This window comes from Haemaphysalis longicornis, unplaced genomic scaffold, assembly GCF_048455015.1.
Source record: "Haemaphysalis longicornis isolate Haplotype H1 unplaced genomic scaffold, Haemaphysalis longicornis Haplotype H1 scaffold_6, whole genome shotgun sequence".
NCBI lineage: Eukaryota > Metazoa > Arthropoda > Arachnida > Ixodida > Ixodidae > Haemaphysalis > Haemaphysalis longicornis.
In genome coordinates this window covers 106496686-106519384 of record NW_027526407.1, presented here as the reverse complement: position 1 = coordinate 106519384, position 22699 = coordinate 106496686, and the positions used below count along the sequence as shown (strand labels likewise).

Sequence of the window (22699 nt, the reverse complement as noted above, 5' to 3'; positions counted from 1 at the left end):
TGTCCATCGACGGCTTTGACGTAGTCGCCCTCGTAGACACGGGAGCTGACTATTCGGTAATGAGCGGACCATTTGCGTCTAAACTGAAGAAAGTTATGACCAGATGGGACGGTCCGCACATACGCACAGCAGGAGGCCACCTCGTGACGCCAAGTGGAACGTGCACATCGCGCGTCACCATAGACGGCACAACGTACCCTGCGGCGTTCGTCATTCTGCCTAACTGCTCCCGCGACGTAATTCTTGGAATGGACTTTTTGATGGACAACGGTGCAATAATCGATCTGCAGACCAAGTCAATAACTTTTTCCCCCAATCACTCCATGACGCCGGAACCGAACCCCGAACGACGTGCTGCTGTAAGGATTGCCGATGATCATGTCACCCTGCCACCCCGCGCAAGCTTGATGGTCGCAGTCTACTGTGAAGATGCTGCTCCTGACGTCGACGCTATCGTAGACACCGATCAAAGGGTGCTTCTCAACCGTGGTGTGTCGGTCGCTAGAGGCATTGCGCGCTTCAAGGAACACCAATCCCACATTTTGGTTACGAATTTCACCGAGGAGTACCAGCATTTAAACAAGGGCGCGGCAATTGCATTCCTCGAAGAAGCGCAAGAAGCAAGTGACGTGATCGCGGTCGCCGACTTTGAACGCACACCCGTAGAAACCTTCAAGCTCCCGCAGCCTTTCGACGTGAATCCGGCGCTACCGCAAGAACAACGGAACAAGTTATTGGCTTTGCTGCGTCGCTATAGCGAATGTTTTTCGTCGAGCGCAAAACTACGTCAGACCCCTCTAGCGAAGCACCGAATAATAACCGAAGATGGAGCCCGACCCACCACCACAAGACTCCGATGAAGACAGTGCGTTCTTCGGGGTTGTTACGGAGAGCGACCTAGCCGCCCAGCAGCGTGCCGACCCCGACTTGCGAGTAATGATCGACTACCTCGAAGGACGTAACGTTGCCGTTCCTAGGACCTTCAAACGCAGCTTACCAGCATTCAGCCTGAGAAACTCCGTCCTCGTGAAGAAGAATTTCAGCCCCGGAACAAGAGCGAATTACCTTCTCGTCATCCCCGCGGACCTTCGTGACGAAATTTTGGAAGCGTGCCATGACGACCCGTCTTCCGGACATCTCGGCACAGCCCGCACTATTGGAAAAATCAAGGCGAGGTACTACTGGCCCGGCCTTACCTCTGACGTCACCCACTACGTCCGGAGCTGCCGTGACTGCCAGCGACGAAAAACACCGCCGACAAGACCCACCGGACTTCTGCAACCGATCGCCGTCCCATCGAGACCATTTCAACAGATTGGAATGGACCTTTTAGGCCCGTTCCCTACGTCACGATCACAGAACAAGTGGATTGTCGTAGCGACAGACTACATGACGCGCTACGCAGAGACCGCCGCTCTTCCGAGGGGGACTGCACAAGAAGTGGCAAAGTTCTTTATAAGCCAAGTTGTGCTGCCACATGGAGCCCCGGAAGTCCTAATCACCGACCGCGGAACGGCATTTATTGCGGAGCTGATGCAAGGAGTATTACGCTACAGCAACACGGATCACCGAAGAACGACGGCGTACCACCCCCAAGCGAACGGACTAACAGAACGTCTGAACAAGACAATCGCAGATATGCTGTCAATGTACGTTGACGTTGAACATAAGACTTGGGACGAAGTGCTCCCGTATGTCACGTTTGCGTACAACACGGCTATCCAGGAGACGACGCAGCTGACGCCGTTCGAGCTTGTCTACGGTAGAAGGCCAACTACGATGCTCGACGCCATGCTTCCGCACGTAGAAGACGACGACCTCAACGCCGACGTCCACGGATATCTTCAACGTGCGGAGGAGGCCCGCCAGCTCGCTCGAGTTCGTATAACGGACCAGCAGCTGGTGGATGCGGGCCGCTACAACCTCCGACGCCGAGACGCCGAGTACCAACCAGGGGATCGTGTGTGGGTTTGGACTCCCATCCGACGACGCGGACTCAGTGAGAAGCTCCTGCGACGCTATTTCGGACCCTACCAGATTCTACGACGTGTTGGCCAACTTACCTACGAAGTGGTCCCTGATGGTGACTCCGGCACATCACGACGATGCAGGCGGCCTGAGGTCGTCCACGTGGTTCGCCTAAAACCTTTCTACGGACGATGATGAACTTTTATTTTCATTTTTTCGGACTGTCGCTTATGTTAGCATCGGGTCGATGCACTCTTAGAGGGGGGGTAATGCCGCGAACCATACATTGGGTTTGTTTATTTGTGTTTTGCTTTTACCGCCCGGCTGCGCCGGTCTTGTTATCTCTGCGCCAAGGGAAGCGCGTGTTCCATTCTTTCTTTCTGTGCCGCATGTGTTATCTGTCGTGATAGGGAGAGCATTCCGATCTAACGTGAACAGCCCAGAATAATCTTCTTGGATCTACTATGTTCTCGATGTGAATCGACGTTTCGAGAACCACGCGCGCCGAAAGATAAAAAGCCTGCAGTGCGGACGCCGGGGCATTCGATTCTGCGACGCTCGCTGACGCAAGTCACTTTGTTGACCGCTGCTTCGCCGCCTCTGTATTCTTTTGAGTTGTTAGGGGAGCACAAGTTCGCTCCAATAAACTTGTTTCTCCTGCAAGACAACTGCGTCGTCCTTGTCTTCGTGACAATATGATGAGCCTTAGGGTAGGTAACCTTCTTGATAAATCAATGGTAATCTACGGAAGGAGATCGTCTTCGTTTAAAGTGGATTCCTGAATATTGTTGAGGGATTGCTCAGGTGGAGGACATCTATACCTCTCTACGCGGTAGTTAATACTATCTCACTTGACCTGTTTCTGCCTTTTCTTGTTGTTCTGAGGGAGAAGCACCCACTGCCTCGTAGAAGAATAAGCCCGTGTAATGATGAAAATATTGAAAGAGAGGCACCCGATGGCGTCACCGTGCAACAGCAACCGTCGCTCTAAAAGTACCTACTTTTGGCATTTCGTAGTTTCATCGAATACAGACGAATACACGCTGCTTTAACACTGTGATATTAAACCTTCGATTATGCCTCGTAAATTATACTCCGGTAGTTCGGGTAAAACACCCCCCCCCTTCTCAATTTACGGCCGTGGAGAGGGGATGCTGACTCTGAGGGCCTCTTAACATAAGAGTACTGCTGCAAGAATGTTTACCCATTGTAGCCAACTTTCCTAATTTCGTAAATGTTTTTGTATATTGTTATTGGTACATCAATTGAGGGAGAACCCTGTTTTTCGGCCGTAAAATGCAGTTCTGTACCGAAATCGCTTAAGATCGCGGTCGGCGCTATTCCACAAACTGTGTCTACATACATGCTCTGTATTGTACGCTAAAGTAACCGTTAAAGCAAAGTAAACCGTATTCTACAAATTCTTGAAAAAACAGGCTGTGGTAACTCGCTGTAAGCTATTTTGGATCCCGTAGGGTGTTTATTTTCACCAAAAGTAATACTACGTATTTAAAGCCCTGAAGTTTTAATCTACCCAACCTCAGTGCTGATGTAATGTGGCGAGCAAATATCAGCTCGTGAACTGCATGTTAAAAATCAAAACGTACGGTAAACCAAGCCTGGAGGCACCACTACATCTATCAGTTATTAATTTCAGCGGAGATTCTGGTCTGTGGCTGCGAATTTAATAAATATGTCCATATGACCTAATAAGGGCTGGGGAAAAACGCCTAGTGAAAGGCAACAATTTAATTCATTTTCGAAATTATCTAGCCTAATTCTTATAGATTAAGATTGACATCATGGATAATGGGACAATGCCGTCTTAGAATAAACCTAATGTGTTTCTGGGGAACGGTTCCTCCGAACTATGAAGTAAACTGTTCTCACACTTGGGTTATAAATAATCTTTGTGGACCGATTTGCGAACCCGTTCAAGCTTGCGAACTGGTTCGCGAACCGATTCGATGTGGGATTTGGTCTTAACAGCGAAAAAATTATTCCCCCCAAAACCCCAACTCCAACCGAAGAGATATTTTTTTGGTGTAACACAGCAATTTTTACGACTAAAATTCATTTACCTAATAATAAAAACATTGGCGTTAAACCCTTCGACCGCATGACAGGCAGAATTTTAAACGGTTTTTTTTTAATGTAACTTTTAGAATCCCATGGAAACAAAAAGAGGGAAAAATAGCGAACACGATTGTTTGTAGCATCAGGAAATTTTTAACAGATTTACCTTGTACAGGAGTGTAACCGGGTTTTTCTTTAATAAACAAACCAGGTCGTAGCGAACACCATTTTCGGAACGCTGTGTTTATGACTTCACACATTTTACCAGCGTTTACGCATTGGAACTTTCAGTCCTCCGGATATGAACAATACCTGTCATAAGGAATACTTAAAATATAACTTGCCTGCGGGTATTTTAGTTGCTAGCACTTTAGGTTCAACTGCGTAGCGTGTCATTTATGTTATTTATCTTTGAAATTTTTCCCTTTGTTTTAAAAGCTTGAGAGCGTACTTTTGTTAACAAAGCGTAGTCACCTAAAAAATTTGTTTTTCACGTTGAAGGTTATGTCTTGAGCAGAAAAGTATTGTCAGAGAAGCAGCGCATGTGTTAGTAATTCTATTTTAAAATGTTTGTTCTCATTGCCTACTCCTTGTTCTTCGTAGTCGGTCATCTCGCCACCTATACCAGAGCACACACACACAAAACAGAGCACGCTACGTTGTTTCTCAAGCAAATAATAACAGGCTACAATGAACTGTTATCATAGAAAATTTTAAGCGCAATTAACTTTCTTCTAATTGCCCGTTTCTATGGTTGCATTAAACCGGACACCACAATAACAGACACAAGAAATCTTGAACAGGCGTTCCAGCAATCGCACCTGAACGTGCGTCAAGAAGATTTTGAGCCCCTTCCGTTTCCCGCCCGAAAGAGAAAGCATAACCTTTGATAGAGAAACAAGCCAACAATTTATATACCTGGAATGTGATGCGCGTATCCTTGAAGCAGATTACGCAATATTCTCTAGTAGGCTCTCCAACCATGAAACGAAGCTCATTTTATTTTATTTTGTGACATCGAAAATTGCAAAGGGCAACAAAGTCAGCGTAAAACTGTTTGATTTTTTGCAAGAGCGATGTTTTCATAATTCAATTTTACTAATTCGCCCCATAAGGATTGTCTTTTACGTAGAAACCGTAATAATTTGGACAAACGCAAGATTATGCCATCCGTATCGTCAGCACACGTATTTGTTGAGGTCACTATAACTGAGCAACCTCTGCGTAAACTCAATGCAACCATAGATGGGATACGACAAAACATAAAAGATTTTCCAATACATCTAGAGAACGATGGTTAATGGTGGTAGCTTTTGTGGGAAGCCACCAATAACCAATAATAGTCTTCTAAAAGCGTAGGGGCACCGCGGGAATGGGCATCGTGGGTCCTCACGTTTTCCTTCTATATTTTTCGTTTAGCCATATCCTTTGCGTTCTAGAAGTAAAACATCCCTTGTTCACTGAATTGACATGCGACCTCGCGGATGATTGATCCTTGTAGTATTTCCTGATGTATTACTTCTTTATTCACCACTGAACAAACTACAGCGAAAGCGTTTCTGTTGCAATGATATCGGATGGTCAAAGCCCGTCTGTACAGAATAAAATAGATGATTGAAGCTTGTATTTTCTCCTGATACTACCTTTAAAACTATGGTATCCAATTTCTGCTTTCCCGTTTCTGAAATAAACAGTTGTCGTTGCTATATAATTATTTCGGCTGTACTCACAACGTCACAATTGTGACGTTGTGAGTACTGCCTGAACTACTGCATTAAGTTTCAATGATAAATATCATTATATGTTCGACTTGAACCTAAGTTTAATCATGCGCGATTCTAGTGAATGCACCGGCTGCTTGTGGCGAATTACAAGAGATATTTTCCGTTTTAGTAATATCGCATAAAAATTGGCGAAGACCGAACTAAATCGCGCAGGGCTTGAACCACAGCGAAGCTTAAGGGTTTCTTTCTATTTAAGCACTGGAGGACACAGCACAGCGCATTCAATAACGCTTGAAATTGTTATTTACATATGCAGTCGTCGCTTTTCACTGTGGTAGTTGTAGGCGTCGTAATATACATCTACATCGTCGCCATCCTCTTGAGCGACTGCCAGGCGCGGACCATTTTGTGCGCAGGCTTTCACATTTCTCCCAAAGTTAAACGCGTGAGCACGCGCTAGAGCCAGCGGTAACCGGCTTGGCGAAATAAGCATAAGTAGTGCGTGCTCTCTAATGCTCTCTCCTGGATTCCAGAACGCACCTAAACTGTTTTCTTGGTATTTTTTGCGATCACCAAGCGCAAGCCTGGACGATGCCGAGCACTCCTCGAGGTGCGTTCTCACGTGTTCTGTTAACGGCGGAGTATCTAGTACCCAGCTTTCTTATGACGCCGCACATCGATTACATTACAGCCAGCAACAAAAACGTGCTCTGCGTAAGTACCCTGCCACTTTCCCAGAGTTTGGTTATCACCCCGTCACTCCTCACGCCCCATTATTATATCCGTCAAAACTTTTCATAAAAAATTGAATGTTTCGATAAAAGCACGCTTTCCCACCTTTCCATTGTGTTTTTTTTGTTTACAGAGGATAGAAAATGACACAAGGCGCAACTGGAGCCCCCTGTCAGACGGCATTCACCAGAGCACATTCAGCGCCATTGATAGTGAGTAAATTATTTGGTATCGTTGCTAATTCACGCTTTCCGGATAGGTGAAGTCCGGCTGATGTTACATTCACCGAAAGGGTTGCATGCCGCCGTTAAAGATGAATATATATATATATATATATATATATATATATATATATATATATATATATATATATATATATATATATATATATATATGTATATGGGTGTGTGTGGGCTTTGTTTCAGTCGGTCGACAAAAAAGATGGGGTGGTTACTTACCAGTGAACGTAATGATTGCCCAGTAGCCAGACTTGTATTTCTGCATTGTTTCGCTAGTGCTTGTTGTCGGCAGAGGACTAGGAACAAAAAACCTTGAACTCAAAGGCATATTCACAGCTGAGCAAACTCTTGCGGATAGCGACGCAGTGAGGGCGCTTCTGCAGCAGTGATATGGGACACCCACAAGCTTTCTGGACACATCAAAACGTAAGCTCGCGTCTACAGTTGTTGTCCGAAAACAAAAAGTCTTCCTCCTTCTCGTGGACCTTTTCAGGACAAGAAAACAATTCTGGTACACACAAAACTGCGGCAGAACTTACAATGAATATTGACTACAATGTGTGAAGCAGCATCTTTGAGGCTCACCAACCATTGTTGCTTAGTTTAGTAAAGTTTATTCGAACTCCCTATCTTGTCTCGAGCATTCGTTAACTTGTCAATATCCCTGCTCTTTGATCTATAATGTGCTACTGCGCTTGAATTAGAGAGCAGATGCGTTCTGGTCTTCAGAATTTATTGAACCCATCTAGACATTATAAAAACGATATACAGTGTAGTCATTGCAGCCATTGTGACTGTTGCGGCGCATCAAACGTGTTCAGTGTGTACGCTCCGTAGCCTACGTGTGAATGCGAAGCAGCACAACCTGAAACTACAAGGGAGCGTGGCAGGTTTAGCTTCCTCGCCACATTATATTGAGGGGTCACAGTACTGAAGATGGTAGGGAAGCCCACCGCAAGTGTGCGCACGCCCCTGTTGATTTAGTTTCTCGTTTTGTTGCGGCAAAATTTACAACACGTCACATCGCTATGAAGGTGGGTAGGAAATGCGCGGAGAAAAGCGGAATTTTCTGTATGACACCTTCATCCTTCATTTACCAGTTCGCCTTTATAGATCCTTTATTACCCGCCAACCAACGTACTTCAAAAATTTCGTTAAATGGCTGCATGTCCCACCGGGTGACGCAGGCGATATTGTTACGTTTGAGTGGATGACAACCGACCCGTTACATTGTATTGAGTGGAGAGTGAGGTCGTGTCCACATCCTAAGGAAAAGTAACATAATGAATACGCCTACTTGTTGAGGTTCAGTAATGTGTACAACAATTTATAATGAAGGCTGAATGCGTTTAAGAAAAATGGCGTCACAATTACAAACCGTCTTGAAGACCTTGTCTGAAAAATGTACATTCGAAGTAATGTTTTACGCCAACGCAAATTTACGGCATTGTGTGCTCATTGCAGTATGTCTTCATGATGTTGAACTCAAATGTAATACATTTAAATATTCTTACATCTGAAAAAAAAACAGCTTGTGTGTGCGACACCTGCTGTCCTACACGCTCGAAAATCCTTTTGGTTCCTCTATACTCGCGTATTCTGCTGATCGAAACAATTAAGAAACTTCAATTAGGGAAAAACTATAATCTAACGAGATTCTACCTTTTTTATGGCACCGAGCCAGAGTAGGAGCAATTTTCAAAGGGGCAAATAACACGTTTCAGTCAGCGCGCGTTCACTAAACAAGCACTTGGCTGCTGAACCCAACCACGAGCACTTGCGATTACGATGGCATAATTGCGCCAAATTGGTTCAGTTTAAAATCCCCAATATAAACGACCCTTGAAGGGCTTGCCCGTTTTTTAGTATCCGCGGAGGCATCTGGTGAACGACTCGAAAACTAGTTTTTGAAGGCAGATGGCAGGCTTTACCCACCTGAAGAATTTATTGGGATTTAGTGGTGGTCGGCCACGCAGAACTTCCGGTTCTGAAAAGTACAAATTTGGCTATATATATATAGCCAAACTTACTTATATATATATATATGTATTGTACTGGAGATAGTAGTCTCCGACACGACGACATACCTTGCGGTTAGTGTGCGCCAATCTCCCCTGTACAACCGACGGGGTATGTACCGGAGGAAGGACTACTATGGGCTGCATGATGATGGCAGGTGTAAGGTGCTGCGCGAGAGATGAAGAGGCACGGTCAGCATCGCGTTGCTCGCTCTAAGAGAACGTACCGAGACATCGGTCTGCGCTGCCTTACCCGTCTCTGGTCTCTGCCTCTTTCCAAGCGTCTTGCCGGTCCCCAGCTATAATCCCCCTTACAATATATATATATATATATATTTATATATATATATATATATATATATATATATATTTATATATATATATATATATATATATATATATATATATATATATATATATATATATATATATATATATATATATATATATATATATATATATATATATATATATATATATATATATATATATATATATATATATATATATATATATATGTATATATATATATATATATATATATATATATATATATATATGTATATAGATATATATCTATATATATATAGATAGATAGATAGATAGATGGATAGATAGATAGATATATACGAATCAGAATGGGAAATGAAGGCCTCGTTGAAATAATACAGAAATAAGGATTGGCCGCCTAGAATGCCAAGGAAAGCAAAGGGGACGATGCAGTAGGTCAATGAAACAGATAAAAATTTTTGGAAGAAAGAAAGAAAGTGGAAAAAAAGGACCGCCGGGTGGGATCCGAACCCACGACCTCCAGAATACATGCATAGCATGCAGACGCCGTCGCTACATGCATAGCGAGGGTTAATGTTCTTGCAGTCTTTTGGCCATAGGAAGCTTAAAAGAGTTTCACGCTGGTCGACCACTCTTGACATGTCGTAGACGTTCGAGTCATGGGCCGGGGATATTCATAAAGCCCCCGGCCGCGGCGGCCGCTTTTCTGATGGAGGCGAAAAGCAAAAACGCCGGTGTGTACGAGATTTCGGCGCACGATAAAGAACCCCAGGTGGTCAAAATTAATCCGGAGCCCTCCACTACGGCGCGCCTCATCGCCTGCGTTGCGTCGGCGCGTTAAACCCCACAATCAATCAATTCATAAAGCCACCGCCAAGAGATGTGATGGTGTTATGTATTTTCTGCCCTTTCCTTCTTTGTTGAAATCGCAATCATCGCTACGGAATCGCCAAGCACGCTAACTTTGAAGCCTTAAATTTAGGCCTGCGTACTGGCGCGTTCAAACACCAGCGCTTAACACCAATGGCGCACAATTTTTGTAGTTGTATCTAAACAGAAAAAATCCTACAACAGGCACATAAATACTACCAATGAATTAGAATATTTGGTAACCTTGAATAATTTTAGCTGTCACCTTATCGAATGTGTAAGCCACACTGTTGTTAGAAGTAAGCTTCAGTTAACGCTCAGTCACTGCATTATTGCTCTGAGCACTGTAATTCTTTCGGCGATAGCTATACCGGATATGTGCATTACAATCAGTATCTCATCATACCGCCTGACCCCCGGCCATCGCTCCGTGTTCTACATTGCGGAATATTATTACAGATTTTGCTGTTACAAAATGAAAGGGAAATTTGACGCGCGGAGCATGAGATGCAACAATTTTGGGGTTTTACGTTCGGTTCGATATATATATATACATATATATATATATGAGAGAGAGAGAGAGACATAGTGAGGGCAAGAAACAAAGAGAGCCAGATGTATAGCGGTCGTTACTTGTATAGATCTGCCTAACCAGTAGATCGTGAAAGCGTACAGTCAAACCATTTTAACGAAATCCCTTTATTGGAAGTGACACGATATTCAGGTTTTTACTGTTACTACTCCCCTGCATGGACATGAGAAATAATCCCCTTATTTTAAGAGTTACCACTTATAACAAAGCCAGACATTGTCATAGCGAGAGAAACCGTTAGGCTGTTATTTTTCCTTTGTACTCCAGCAAATCTTCCGTCTTCACGTTCGGCAAACATTATATGTAGGAGCATCCGGCGGTTTCTGCCTGCATTTTTGTATCTCGTCTAGTAACACAATGTATTCTTGATTTCGTCATACAGCTTCTTGCCATGGAAGCCGTGGTTGGCCTCTGCAGCTCCTTTTATTTGGAATTTGCTTGAGTAAAAGAAGACGGCCACGTGGCTTGATTCAAAGCTCCCCCTTTGTCGTGCGGTGGCTGCAGAGAAAGGTGCTATCCTGACGCTACACGCTGGCGCGTCGGCGGCGAGTAACCCCCTATGGCCGACACTCGTCTCCCAGCGCCGTGATTAGCCGTGACGGAGAGGAAGCTCCTCTCACACATCCGCCCGCGGCGGGGAGTTTGAGCGGGCCACCTCTCTCGACGATACTTTCGTAGTAGGTGCGTGCTCTGTTTTCGGCATGGAGCGTGCTGCGTGCATTGGGGTCTCGGGGCTCGCGAAGCAAGGAACCGTGATTCCGTTGTCTCTGAGTCAAGGGTGCTTTTATTAGTCGCGTACATAATTACTCCAGCGAACAGGTACGGTGCTCGCGTTTTTAAAAATTTGCTTTAAATAAGGTAATCACGTTTATATTCGCGCTGCATTAAAATGTGCTTTGTTCTGTGCGAAGCTTTGTAAAACAGACGTAATGTGTTTTATTTTTTTATTGTTTTGCACTGCCGCCAGACATAGTTTTGGAAAAGACATTCCTGATAAAAAAAGCTATAAATTTAGGTGTCTCGAACTGTTATAGCAAATGCTGAAATATATTTAAAAAGTCGTAAAGAACATACATTTTCCAAGAACATACATTTTCCTTTACATATTTTCGCCTGGTCTACCAATATTTGGAGAACGAAATTTTGATTTATTTAGCAAGCTTCGCTTCCCTGTATTTGAGACGCCTTTGAACATGTCTTTTTGATCTTACAACAGAAGCGACCTTTTGACACTGTTCGCCCGCACTACAACTAGCCTAATATTGACAAGAACATTCAAATGTTTAACGTGGTTCACGTATCTTACATAGTAACCCCTTGAAGTGCATACCTTAAGGGCAATGCATCCTTTATTAGTGAGTTATAGCATAGCGGCTAGCGGGCGCAAGCGCTAGAGCGGCGGGTGCCGGGACCCCACTGGGAGGGCGCGCATTCGTTCTACGGGGACGGTCGCCCATGCCTCGCGAAACCGGCGCATTCGTTCCTCGGAGGGCCGCCCTCCGCGCACTTCCCGCGCACGCATGCGCTCTCTAGTCCTGGTAATCTACCGGAGTACCATTAGCGTACGCTAGCTGCTATGCTAAAACTCTGTTTCCCCAAAGAAGTTTTAAATGCAGAGCATTTCTTTAACTCACGATGTTATGCGTCCATAACTCGGCGTCCGCCCCACGGCAGCTGCGCCCTTCTCCCCCACTCCTCCTCGCCCTCAACACGCTTGCAACAACAGGTGCAGCGCGCGCTCCGGCGTTGCAAGCACCGTAGCAACAGCAGGTGCGGGCGCGTCGTGGCATGACGGTGGCGTGATAGCGCACTCTCTCTCCGCCTCCTTTCCCTCTACTGCGGTCGTTGGGAAAAGATCTAATCCACCGATCGATCTTACCGCAAATAAATAATAATAATCACACTTGACGTTACCTAATACTCGTCTCGTTATCTCTCTCCCCAATCATACCAACAACAACAACCCTACCACCACCATTACAACACCCATCGCCACCGCCACGGGCGTAAGGCCGCTAATGCTCTGCATTTACTCGTGCCCCTCCCGCAGGGCCTTTCGGTTTTTTATGTACATCACTTAAGGCGCATCCATTTTAACACATGGGAACCATGGTACGGGCACGTACGATTGCAGGTGGTGGCTATAGTTTTTGTGTAGACGTTTCTATTGTGTTTCCAAATATTATCCAGGTAACCCATTTTATTGTTTCGTTGTCACACCACGCAATAGGAGAAAGGGGCTCAGGGGAAATAAAAAAATTGACGCAACTTTCACTAGTGGTGCAAGTCTGGAGAAACCGCAGAGCTGGCGGGCCGTCTATTTTCGTCGGGGACTCGGCTGTTACACCGCACATTTATTTCCGAACTTGCCGCTGAAAGTTCTCAACTGACAGGCATGCCCGGACCATTTAGTATGCACGCTTTCACATTTCACGCAAAGGTAACCGCCTCATAACGCGCTGGAACCAACCAGCCCAATCCAAAGACAACGCCCGCGATACGAAGCCACAGGTAGTGCTGTGCGCCCGGAATCCGATGACACTGCAGTCGGATAAATGCCGGTTTTATAACCCGCTCCGGATCTGATTTCCCGGACCTCACTAACGACATTTTTTTTAAAGCAAAGCTTTCTACCTCTACGAGCCAACGATTCTTTCGCGGCGTGCGGGAACAGAAACTCCGAACGCGGATTGGGGAGTAGGAGAGCGGTTTTCACTCCTGGAGCACAGTGTAGATGACGCGGCGATAGGGCGCTGTTACCCAACGTTCCCCGCGCGCAGCTGCCTGCTCGCACCACCGGGCGCGTTGGAGGGACGGCTTTCTCATTTGCTTTAGCGACGGTTGTTTTTGGCTTGTTCTAGTGTGCTTCGCGTCTATTCCTCACTCCTTTCGTATGCCTTGATTAACTTGCTGGATAGCACCTCCTAGGTAGCCCGGACCCGACGGAATTAAGAGGTTGTACGGCACAGATGCGTTAAGCATTGGTTTTCAGCGAGGGAAAACAAAATGTAGAGACCACATACAGACATCTGCCGCTAGAGAAACGCTACCTTTTGCGGACTGGTTGCCACGACTGCGACACCGCTTTCTAAATTGGTGAATACCAATTCGGTTGTGTTTTAAGAAATATTGCAAAAGACGGAACGAGCAACTGGTTCCGTAACATAACAAATATAATAGTTCCCTCAGCTTTCTCGCAATTACAAACTTACTAAACTGGCTAGTTTAAATCCGTATAATTGGGAATCACTAACCTCACATGCCGAACTGTTTCGGTAGCTACGGCAGCGGCGTCCACCGCTGTAGCCCGGCCGTGGCCGACGCAGCTGCGTTCGGGACGCCGTCCACGCGAATTCCAAGTAACTGCTGGCAGAATCTCTGATTTCACTCTTTGTATAGTCGCGTGTGGGAATCCAAGTTACGTCTCGTGGGCCATTGTTGTGGGTGTCGGTTAAAGCTTTGCTTTCCAACCACCTTCACACCGTGGATTGGAGCCAACTTTTTCTTCAGGTTTTCAGGTTTTTTCGTGCGACAGGCACATAAGGCTAGGTGCAAACAGATCTGCTGTTAAAAAAAGTGCTTTAGGTGAAATTTAAGCTTGCCACCGCGGCACTAGCCTCAGGGAAGGTGTTGAACTTCGCCATTGAAACCAAATGAAGAACAGCGTTGGCTCCTTCTCTTTTAAAAAAACAGTGCTAGAAACTTGCTTGTAGTCTAGTTTTTGACGAATTCCCATACGGTCAGGTAAAAGCGTGTTTGCACCAATAAACCGCCGGTCATTGATGAAGTCAAAAAAGCATTTTGACGTTTTGGTACCCCCCCGCCCCCCTCCGGGTACCTTGTTCTCAATGAGCATGCGCCGATCGCTGCTCGCTTTCCTCACAATTCATTAAACGCTCGACACTAACAGCAGAACGGACGGCAATCTGCACCATATCTATGGTAAATCACTGCGCCGCGTAATTTCAGATTAAACGCATCGTTTTCCACGGCACATGATCATTATGAACAAGGTTGCCGACAGGTACCGAAGTGTCAAACTGTTTTTCACTCGCCCAGTGACCTGTGTCTTTGGTGCAAGACAAAGCTAGTCTGTATTTTCACTTCAGCTCTTCATTCTAGTTTTGTTTATTTTATTAGGCTCACCTATTTATCTAGCTACGAAGACTCATAACACTTCTGAAGTAAACCATAGGCAATCGCATCCTTCCGACGACGTAACGTAATTAAATCGTTTGTGGCAACAATGCTTTGTAACTCTCTGGATGCGCGAACAAACTTAGCTCGCCGAATCACAGCTTCTCGGCGGGTATTTCCATAATTTGAAAAGAATTTCAAGGTTCATTTAAAGTTCCTATGAAAGACTTAACGTTCTGGCAGCCGATTGAAATCTATGGGCCAATAATTTCTACAGCTCATGAAGTTCACTGTCTTATCTTTTGAACATCATGTGGATATAGGCGTCCGCAATCTTGAGCAATTGCTAATATTCGTGACTACCAGCCACACATTTTATAAAGGAGCAAACCAACACAAATGTGGTACAATATTTCTATTCACATTAACCTCTGGCTCACTGCGAGTGTGGAATCGCCCTTGTATCAAACAGCTGCAGACTGCGACTTGCGCCATGCTAATTGGCGTGACTTTATGTTTGTGTTGATGTTTATGCATTAAAGGAAATATTTAACCTATTTAATCGTGGGCGAGACATACCGTGGCACCGGTGCTGCTGCTGCTACATCCGTCATCCTTTGGCAGCATGGGGTTCACACTCGCCTCTTTTTTGACGTATTTCGTAATTTATAGAGGAAGGCTTTAAAAACCGGTAACATTACTTTTTACTCCTTTTACTCCTTTTCAGGTCTTGCCGGCAACTACGGAAAACAGAATTAGCGGTACTCTTTCTATGAGGCTTTTAACTCAGCAAAATAATCAGACCCCTTCACAACCTGATGCCGGTTTTTATAGCCGGAACCATGCTAAAATAGTGCTAGCAATTATATAGCTTTACTACTATCTCTAATGAATTTATGGTCTACTACTTTATTTTATATTAAAAAAGGTACTGTATCTAAACTACGCCTCTCAAGAATAATCAAGATGACTCCGGCGCTTGCTGACGCCGTGCATCGAAGTCATGTCAATCTGTTAGTAGGAATAGCTAGTCTGTTTTTATGCGGCGTTATTCAGACGGATTATTCGGACAACTGCTTCCAATATCATGTAATACTTTTCTCGTGAAGCTTCGTTTGTTTATTCCGGAATTGGCTCATTGGCGTTGGTGGAAGATGGAGAGTCAATTTTGTCCTGTTTTTCGTAATAGAACTCCCAGTCTAGTAACGACACTTTTTATACTGAGTTATAATCGGCAATGTCTTGATTACTGCGTAAGCCTGAAGTTGTGAACTTGAGGCTTCGTGAAACTTCGTGAAACTTTCACGTGCGCAACGTCTCACTCTGCGCAAATCTCCCCGTGGCCTCACATGACATGACCCGGAACGTTGCACCGCCGTGAAGAAGCCAATTTTCTTTTTCTTTCCTTTTTTTTTTTTTGCTGTCTCGCCTCAAAGACGCCTTCCTCGGGGCTTTTAACAACGCCGCCGGGGCCGCTTTCTTCGCAGTCGGGCACGTGTGTGGTATCTCCCTCAGGTTTCCACAGGCGTTACGCCGGCTACCGGATGACGCTTTCACCGCTCCCCCACGCCGCGGTGGAGAGAATAACGAGAGCGGCGTCATGCCACTCGTCAGAGCTGTCAGACGACGGCTCTTTGGCGGATCCGGCCGGTATCTCAAACTGTATTTTGCTTTATTTGGTACTCCTTTGTAGGTTTTTCCTTAGGAAGTTTTAAATACCTAATGCGCCCCTTTTGGGCCTTCCGGCATGTGTTATCACCCTTGTAAAGCGCGGATGTTGAACCGACACTAACTCAAAGAACAAGCGTCATTATTCATGTCCGTAGCCCTAAAGCGAAACCCTTATTTAGAAACGAGACCAAGAGAAACTAATTCTTGTGGAGCTTAGCGTGGAAGTAGTTTTATACATACGAATGCTTCTCCCTTGACTTGCTTGTCAGATTCACAGTGCCTTCCTGCAAGTGTAAGGTCGACAAAAAAATTCTTATAGCGATTTTTTTCTGCTCATGAATTCACACGGAGACTTTTTAAGGTAAACTTTCTGTGCGCGTATTTCACGTCAACAGCGTATTTCACGTCAACGTATTTCACGTCAACAGTCAGCTTGAGTGCCAAATCATGACAAAAAATAAATAGCTGCAGGATCTTCTACCACGTGCCTATTATGTATTTAATGCAGCTGATATGCTGATCCGCCTGCGCACAATGAAATGTCTCCGAATGTTTCTTCGTGGTGTTAGGCACATTTATAGCAGTCAATGCAAACAACCCACGCAATTTGAATAAAATGCAACCTCAATCCGGAATCAACCAAAGCTAATCCTGCGTCACGACGGTGGAAGGCTGTTAGAAAGCACCCCGTAGGTATCATTCAAGGGCGGCATTGCGCTGCAGTCTTTTAACCGTGAAATCTAGTACAATGCTTGATGCTGCGATGGTAGCCTCTCGGCTTGTCGCCCGCTCGTTATAGTTTCTAACGGTAAAGTCGACGGCATGCGCGTCTCACCAAAGTAACCCCGTGATGACGACTCCAAGAGGATGCCGAGAGCTTGGGTGAACACAATGAAGGTGTTCGCACTAGAGCTCAACCAAAATAGGTGTTCTAAAAATGGGTCGAGGGATTCGCCCGCTTGTGTAGTGCTGTGCGCCTCCCGATTGTCTAGGGTAAAAACGCCCCTCATTCATTGCGCAAGTCATATTTTTTTTTGTTTCTGTACTTCAGGCATGACCGCAGAACATGAACGCTTTGTACCTTGCACGTCTGAGCGCCACTTTGTCTCAGTTCTCTGGAGTGGTGGAGCGGGGCACAAAGGGAAGGCTGCGATAAGCTGCAGATTTTTTTGCACTGACAAAGAATACAAGGAGGGGAGATTGTGCGTATTATTTGAGCAGCGATTTCTTGAATATTAAAAGCGTTCTTGTTGCCGCGTTTTCGTTTTTGGAGTTTGGTGCCTAACGTTCATTGACTCGGAGCAGTTTTTTTTTGCGTAACACGGCTCCCGTGAAGGCTGCAGGGGTGTCCGAAGGACGTATTTTGGAATCAGCCCAGCTTGTGAAAGCCGTGATGTAAGGTTGAAAGAAGGACTCGTTTTCTTTGCAGAAAAAACTGCTTGAAGAGTGAAATGATACCAAGTAACCTTAAACAACATGAAAAAGTGGAATCTGTACTTCAAAAAGTAGAAAAAACATCACTGGGAAGTGCGTAAGGAAACCTGGGCTCATGCTTTGTGGTGATTGCATTTTTAAACAAAGTAAGTGAACCATAGTGGCTCATCTGCGAAGGATTACCAATTTTTAAGCTCCATCAAGCGAACTGTAACTTCAGTGACGGTATGAGTATGTACCGGCGTCCCTGTTATTTGTAGCCGTTTTTGTGATATTCTGCATTTTAGATCAGTATTTAATTCTTTTTACGCATTACAGCGTTTTTCAAATCAAGCGTTTTGTTAACCTAATGAGGCATCTGGGCCTGCTCTTTACGGCATGCCATGGAATGAGGCACACTGCGGTTGCGTGAAAGAACTCTTTACTTACATCCTCGTCCGGGCATACACACGCACACACCACCAAAACTCTCGGCGTCCCGAGTCCCAGTCCCGAGTCCCAGGAGGGCAAGGGAAGGGAGCTCGCGGCGAGGGGCTCAGGGCAACACCCTCTAGGCCAGAAGGTGTCGTGCCAAGGCGCTCCCCACAGGCATTGCAAACATAAAACAGATAATTTGATTGAAATTTTGTATTCTCGCTTACCTTTCGCCAAAATTTATAGCTTCAGCGTTGGACCTACCATAACAAAGGCGTTTTTTTTTAGAAATTCTGTGTATTATTTTTATTGCAAAACTCACCATCAGAACTACAAAAAATGAAGAATATTTCTTGTCGGTCATTGCTTGCGGACCATCCCGGAGACTATTTCGTAATCACGCCTTGTTGATCTGGCAAGTTGCATGTCTTGTGCCCTATAAATTGCTTAATACTAGTTAGTGAAAACGACTGCTTCCAACAATTGCTGCTGCCATTGCTGCCATTACAAGTAGGTATGTAAACCTTCTTTATGGAGACATAATATATCCTCTCTAATCTAGCGGTATTGTCTTTCAATCGACCTTGAACACCGAGGAGAATAAAACAGGCAATTTTCCCGAAGCGATATTGGTGTAAATGGATCAATATATGTATATTGTATGGCTAGCTTCACTAAAACGTAAATGACGATGCCCCATAACAGTACAAAATGTCTAAGAAACCAGTGGAGTCGGCATCTTTCAAAGTCAATACCCTATATCAAGATAACACTTTAGGGCGCGAAATACTAGGCCGGTGACATACAGAAGTGAGCCCATGCCTCTTTCCTTTCCTTCCTCTTTCTACATATTTGGCGTGTGAAATTGTTATTATGAATTACCGACTACCTAGAACAAACACTTTGTTATCCTATATCACTTTCAACTCATGTTGAATTCCTTTCTCCGCTGCCGCTCCTTATCAGAGACTGGCTTACTCCGCGAGAGAAACTGAACGGGAGGCCTATCGAGCTTTGGTGGCTTACATTCTTCAGTCTCTCTTATGTGGATATATAAATTCTCTCGTCTTTAACTTGAATGCAGTTGTTACAAAGGGCACCAAAGGCACAAAACATCTGCACAAAATGGAGGAGCATTTTTGCTGCGTTGTGTTCAGGGCAAAAGAGCTTGAAGCACCTGTTTTCCAAGTGGCCGGTCACGGCGGACTTCTAGGTGGTGAACTTGAGCTTTTCGGCAAACAGCAAGTGTCGATTCGAATCAAATCCAGATTGTTGAATAAATGAAGCACTTGCGCATCCATTTAAACTCGCTCTTCGGTGAACTTCCACAAGGAAACGCGTTAAATTTAAAGTCACGGTTAGCGACATTAAACACATGTAAATATGCGTATATGAGGCTGAAAATTGGGCTTCCATGCCCTGCAACAAAGAAGGTTGACACCAAAGCCATCGGTATCAAAACATGCAAAGAAAACCTTTTTCTGTTGCCTGTGCAACTACTCCGCACGCATACAATCAGTAGGAGTTTGTTCAGTGCCTTCCGTAATATTAGTAACACGACATCAATTACAGTACCGAAGATGTCAATCAGTGAACAATGTCGCCATTACACACGAGAATATTAAAACAGAATAATTTCCGTCGTAAACTTAGAGCACGGGCTTCATAAATCTCAGTGCGTAGAGGTCCACGCCAAAGTAAACGGCACACGGGAGTCGGGCCGAATTTCATCGCGGCGCCGTTTGGAAACGTCGACCGGAAGCTACGAGCGAGGTTCTGATGAAGCGTGCTCATTCATTCCCGCCGCCATATCTGACATATTTAATCGGATCTCTGCTGTCGTGTCTGACTATAGGACTGACATATTTAGTAAGGCAACGCTTAGCTGCACGATGGCGCTGTTTACATGAAACCTTAGGAAACAGCGCGGAAAACTTGGACAGAGAGAGGGCAAACAGACACGAGCATTGTTTTTACGAGCAACTGGAGAAATTTTATTATAGTTGGCAATAAATAGAAGAGGGAAACAACGCAATCTTACGCCAATGCGAGAAAGAAAGGCGAGATGAACAAATCCTAAAAAGCGGCATTGGGTATAAAGGGCGGCAAAACACACAAACATTATTTTCATCCGGCCAGATACGCAATCTCCCACTCAAAGAGTGCCACGGAAAGCTAACTCACGCATCCCTCCTCCCTTAATGCTTATAACTGAAGCCTCAAAGATTTTGAGGGATCGGGCATTACGGTACCATTTTAGAGGCGGGTTTCGTTGAGCTTGGGGTAGCAATCTTTGCAATTCTTGCAGTGTAATGCAAGATTGCTCCTTGTTCCTTTGCGCATGTTATACGCGTGCTCACGAAGACGGTCGTTAAGGCCCCTGCAACTCTGGTCAACATAGACCCGAACGCACGAAATGGGATCTCGTAAAGTATGCAGTCCACGCATTTAGCGTACTTTTTTTCGGGCTTTCTTGCACACTTACCCCTGGGATCCTTTCCACCATTGACCATGGCGCACAAGGGGGCTAGTTTGTTAGGCGCTGTTTGCCCTATCTCTGTTTATGTTTTTCGTGTGGTTTCCCAAGGTGTCACGTGTACCCCACAATCCCAAAGTCAAGCTTTACTTGTTTACATATCCGCTCGCCGGTGTCACCATCGAAAGTGTCTGCCGAGTACTTTAGAGCGAAAGCTTCCTCAGTGCTACTGATGGCGTCGTGTAAAAACTTTTTGTATTTGTCTATAGATGTGTTGGTCGGCCAAATATGTCTCTTAAGGTCTCTGGACATACAACGCGTCCAAGAAACCGGGCTTGCATTGTGTCAAACTGTTTCTTGAAAGTTGCCAAAAAGAAATGGTTTTTAGATAAGACAATACAGGCATGGATCATGAAGAATGGTTAAAATGGTATATCCTTATTTCATAAACCACTGAGCGGTATACACAAAGATCGTTCGTAGATACATTTACGTGGTGCGCAAGAATTCGTCTCATGTATTCCTTATTCGTTTGCGAGTTGGGTATTTGAAGGTTTGAGGATCAGTCGGACTATTTTTGGCGAACGGTTAGACGGACGTTTCACGTAGTTTTGGTGTCAAAAAGCAATCGGGCTTCTCGAATTTTTTTAGGAAGATATGGTAAAGTTTTTATTACTTCAAAGAAGCTGCATGCTTGAGAATGTCCCTTGTTGCGCGCTCTAAATACAACTACAGATGTCCCTGCTCACAGGCCGCGTAGCATTCTCAGCCTGTAATGCAAAAATTTCTCCGGCAGGCGCATTCGACACCGAACCTTTCTCTGCCTCCCTGATGTCCGCATTTGTCGCGCAAACGCCCTCCATGAAAGCGAACATTTCACAAAGGGTTTCGCAATATGACGACGATTATCAGCGCCATAGGTTTCCACATAGAAAACGAAAGCGCCTCAAATAAAAGAAACGCTTCCCGGTGTCGGAATCGGATCTCTGACACTCGTGTTATGTAGCCGACGCCTATCCGATGGCGCCATTTTGACACAATCGAAGCAGTTTTGAATTTGGACTTTGACTTTGGCTAAGGTCGCAATGAAGGAACGTTCGCCTGCTAATGAGCTTTGTCTTAAGGAAAGGAATTTATTTTATTTTATAACATTTGTAGGAACACTGCTGTGCTAGTTGGTTACAACCATTAGTTAAGCACAGGCACAGCAACCCTACACAAAAGAGCAATGTCGGAACTTGTGTTTTTGTTTAAAGTGATAAACTTCCTACATATACTGTTAGGTACAGTCAGCATATAATGTGTTAGGTACAGTCAGAAGCAACATTTTGTTGTCGCTTTATTTGTATGATATCACAGCGGCATGCACTGGGAAACCTGGTAGGCCGGCAGTATTATGCCGCCCACGAGCAGCATATTGATTTATGCACTAAAGTTCTTGCAACAAAGCTGATTCCCTGGTGCACAGCTTTATGGAACTCCAAAGGGGCGGATATACGGTCGTACCCGACGGCTGCGAGTGGCAGTGTACCCAAGGTCATTGTGCAGGCAAGCGGTGCCTTTGAAATGTGTCACGCCCGCAGTCAGGTATACAAGAAGAGCGGCTATTGGGATAATAAATAATGTGATGGGTTCAGTGCCCACGCATCCCGGGAACGCCGCTGTTGCATGCCCTGAACACCGACGTTGCTTATCGTCAGCGTTCGTCGGCCCCCGATGCAATCGAACACCGTTTCTAGGCTCCGTTTACGCACGAGCGTTCCTCTACCTAAAAGCGCCATTACTACGCGGAAGTTGCTTTGATAGAAGCGTTACCGGAATATCCTATACAGGCCTTGCAGCGGCGTCATTGTAGCTGCCATGCTTGTGAAGCACGAGCACCGCGAAAGGCCGCACACTTATCCCATGTTTTTTTTATCGTTGGGACCACAGAATAAGGTGGAAGTGAGTCACAAGAAAGGATTGCGATTGCGTAATGTGCAAGGTAAGAATACCAGCAAAAACATTGCCCGGAGCAAAATGAGCACCCCCCGACCACACCCAAATATCGTCCAGAT

The 22699-nt window shown here is 45.1% G+C and overlaps 1 protein-coding gene across 1 annotated transcript in view; it reads left to right on the top strand.

Moving 5' to 3' along the window:
* LOC144141860 (myogenic-determination protein-like) overlaps window positions 1-22699 on the top strand; it is a 79280-nt gene that overhangs the window by 29894 nt on the left and 26687 nt on the right. The window contains exon 4 of the mRNA XM_077673344.1: window positions 6634-6712. Coding sequence (XP_077529470.1) covers window positions 6634-6712 — 79 coding nt within the window. The remainder of the gene's footprint in view (window positions 1-6633; window positions 6713-22699) is intronic.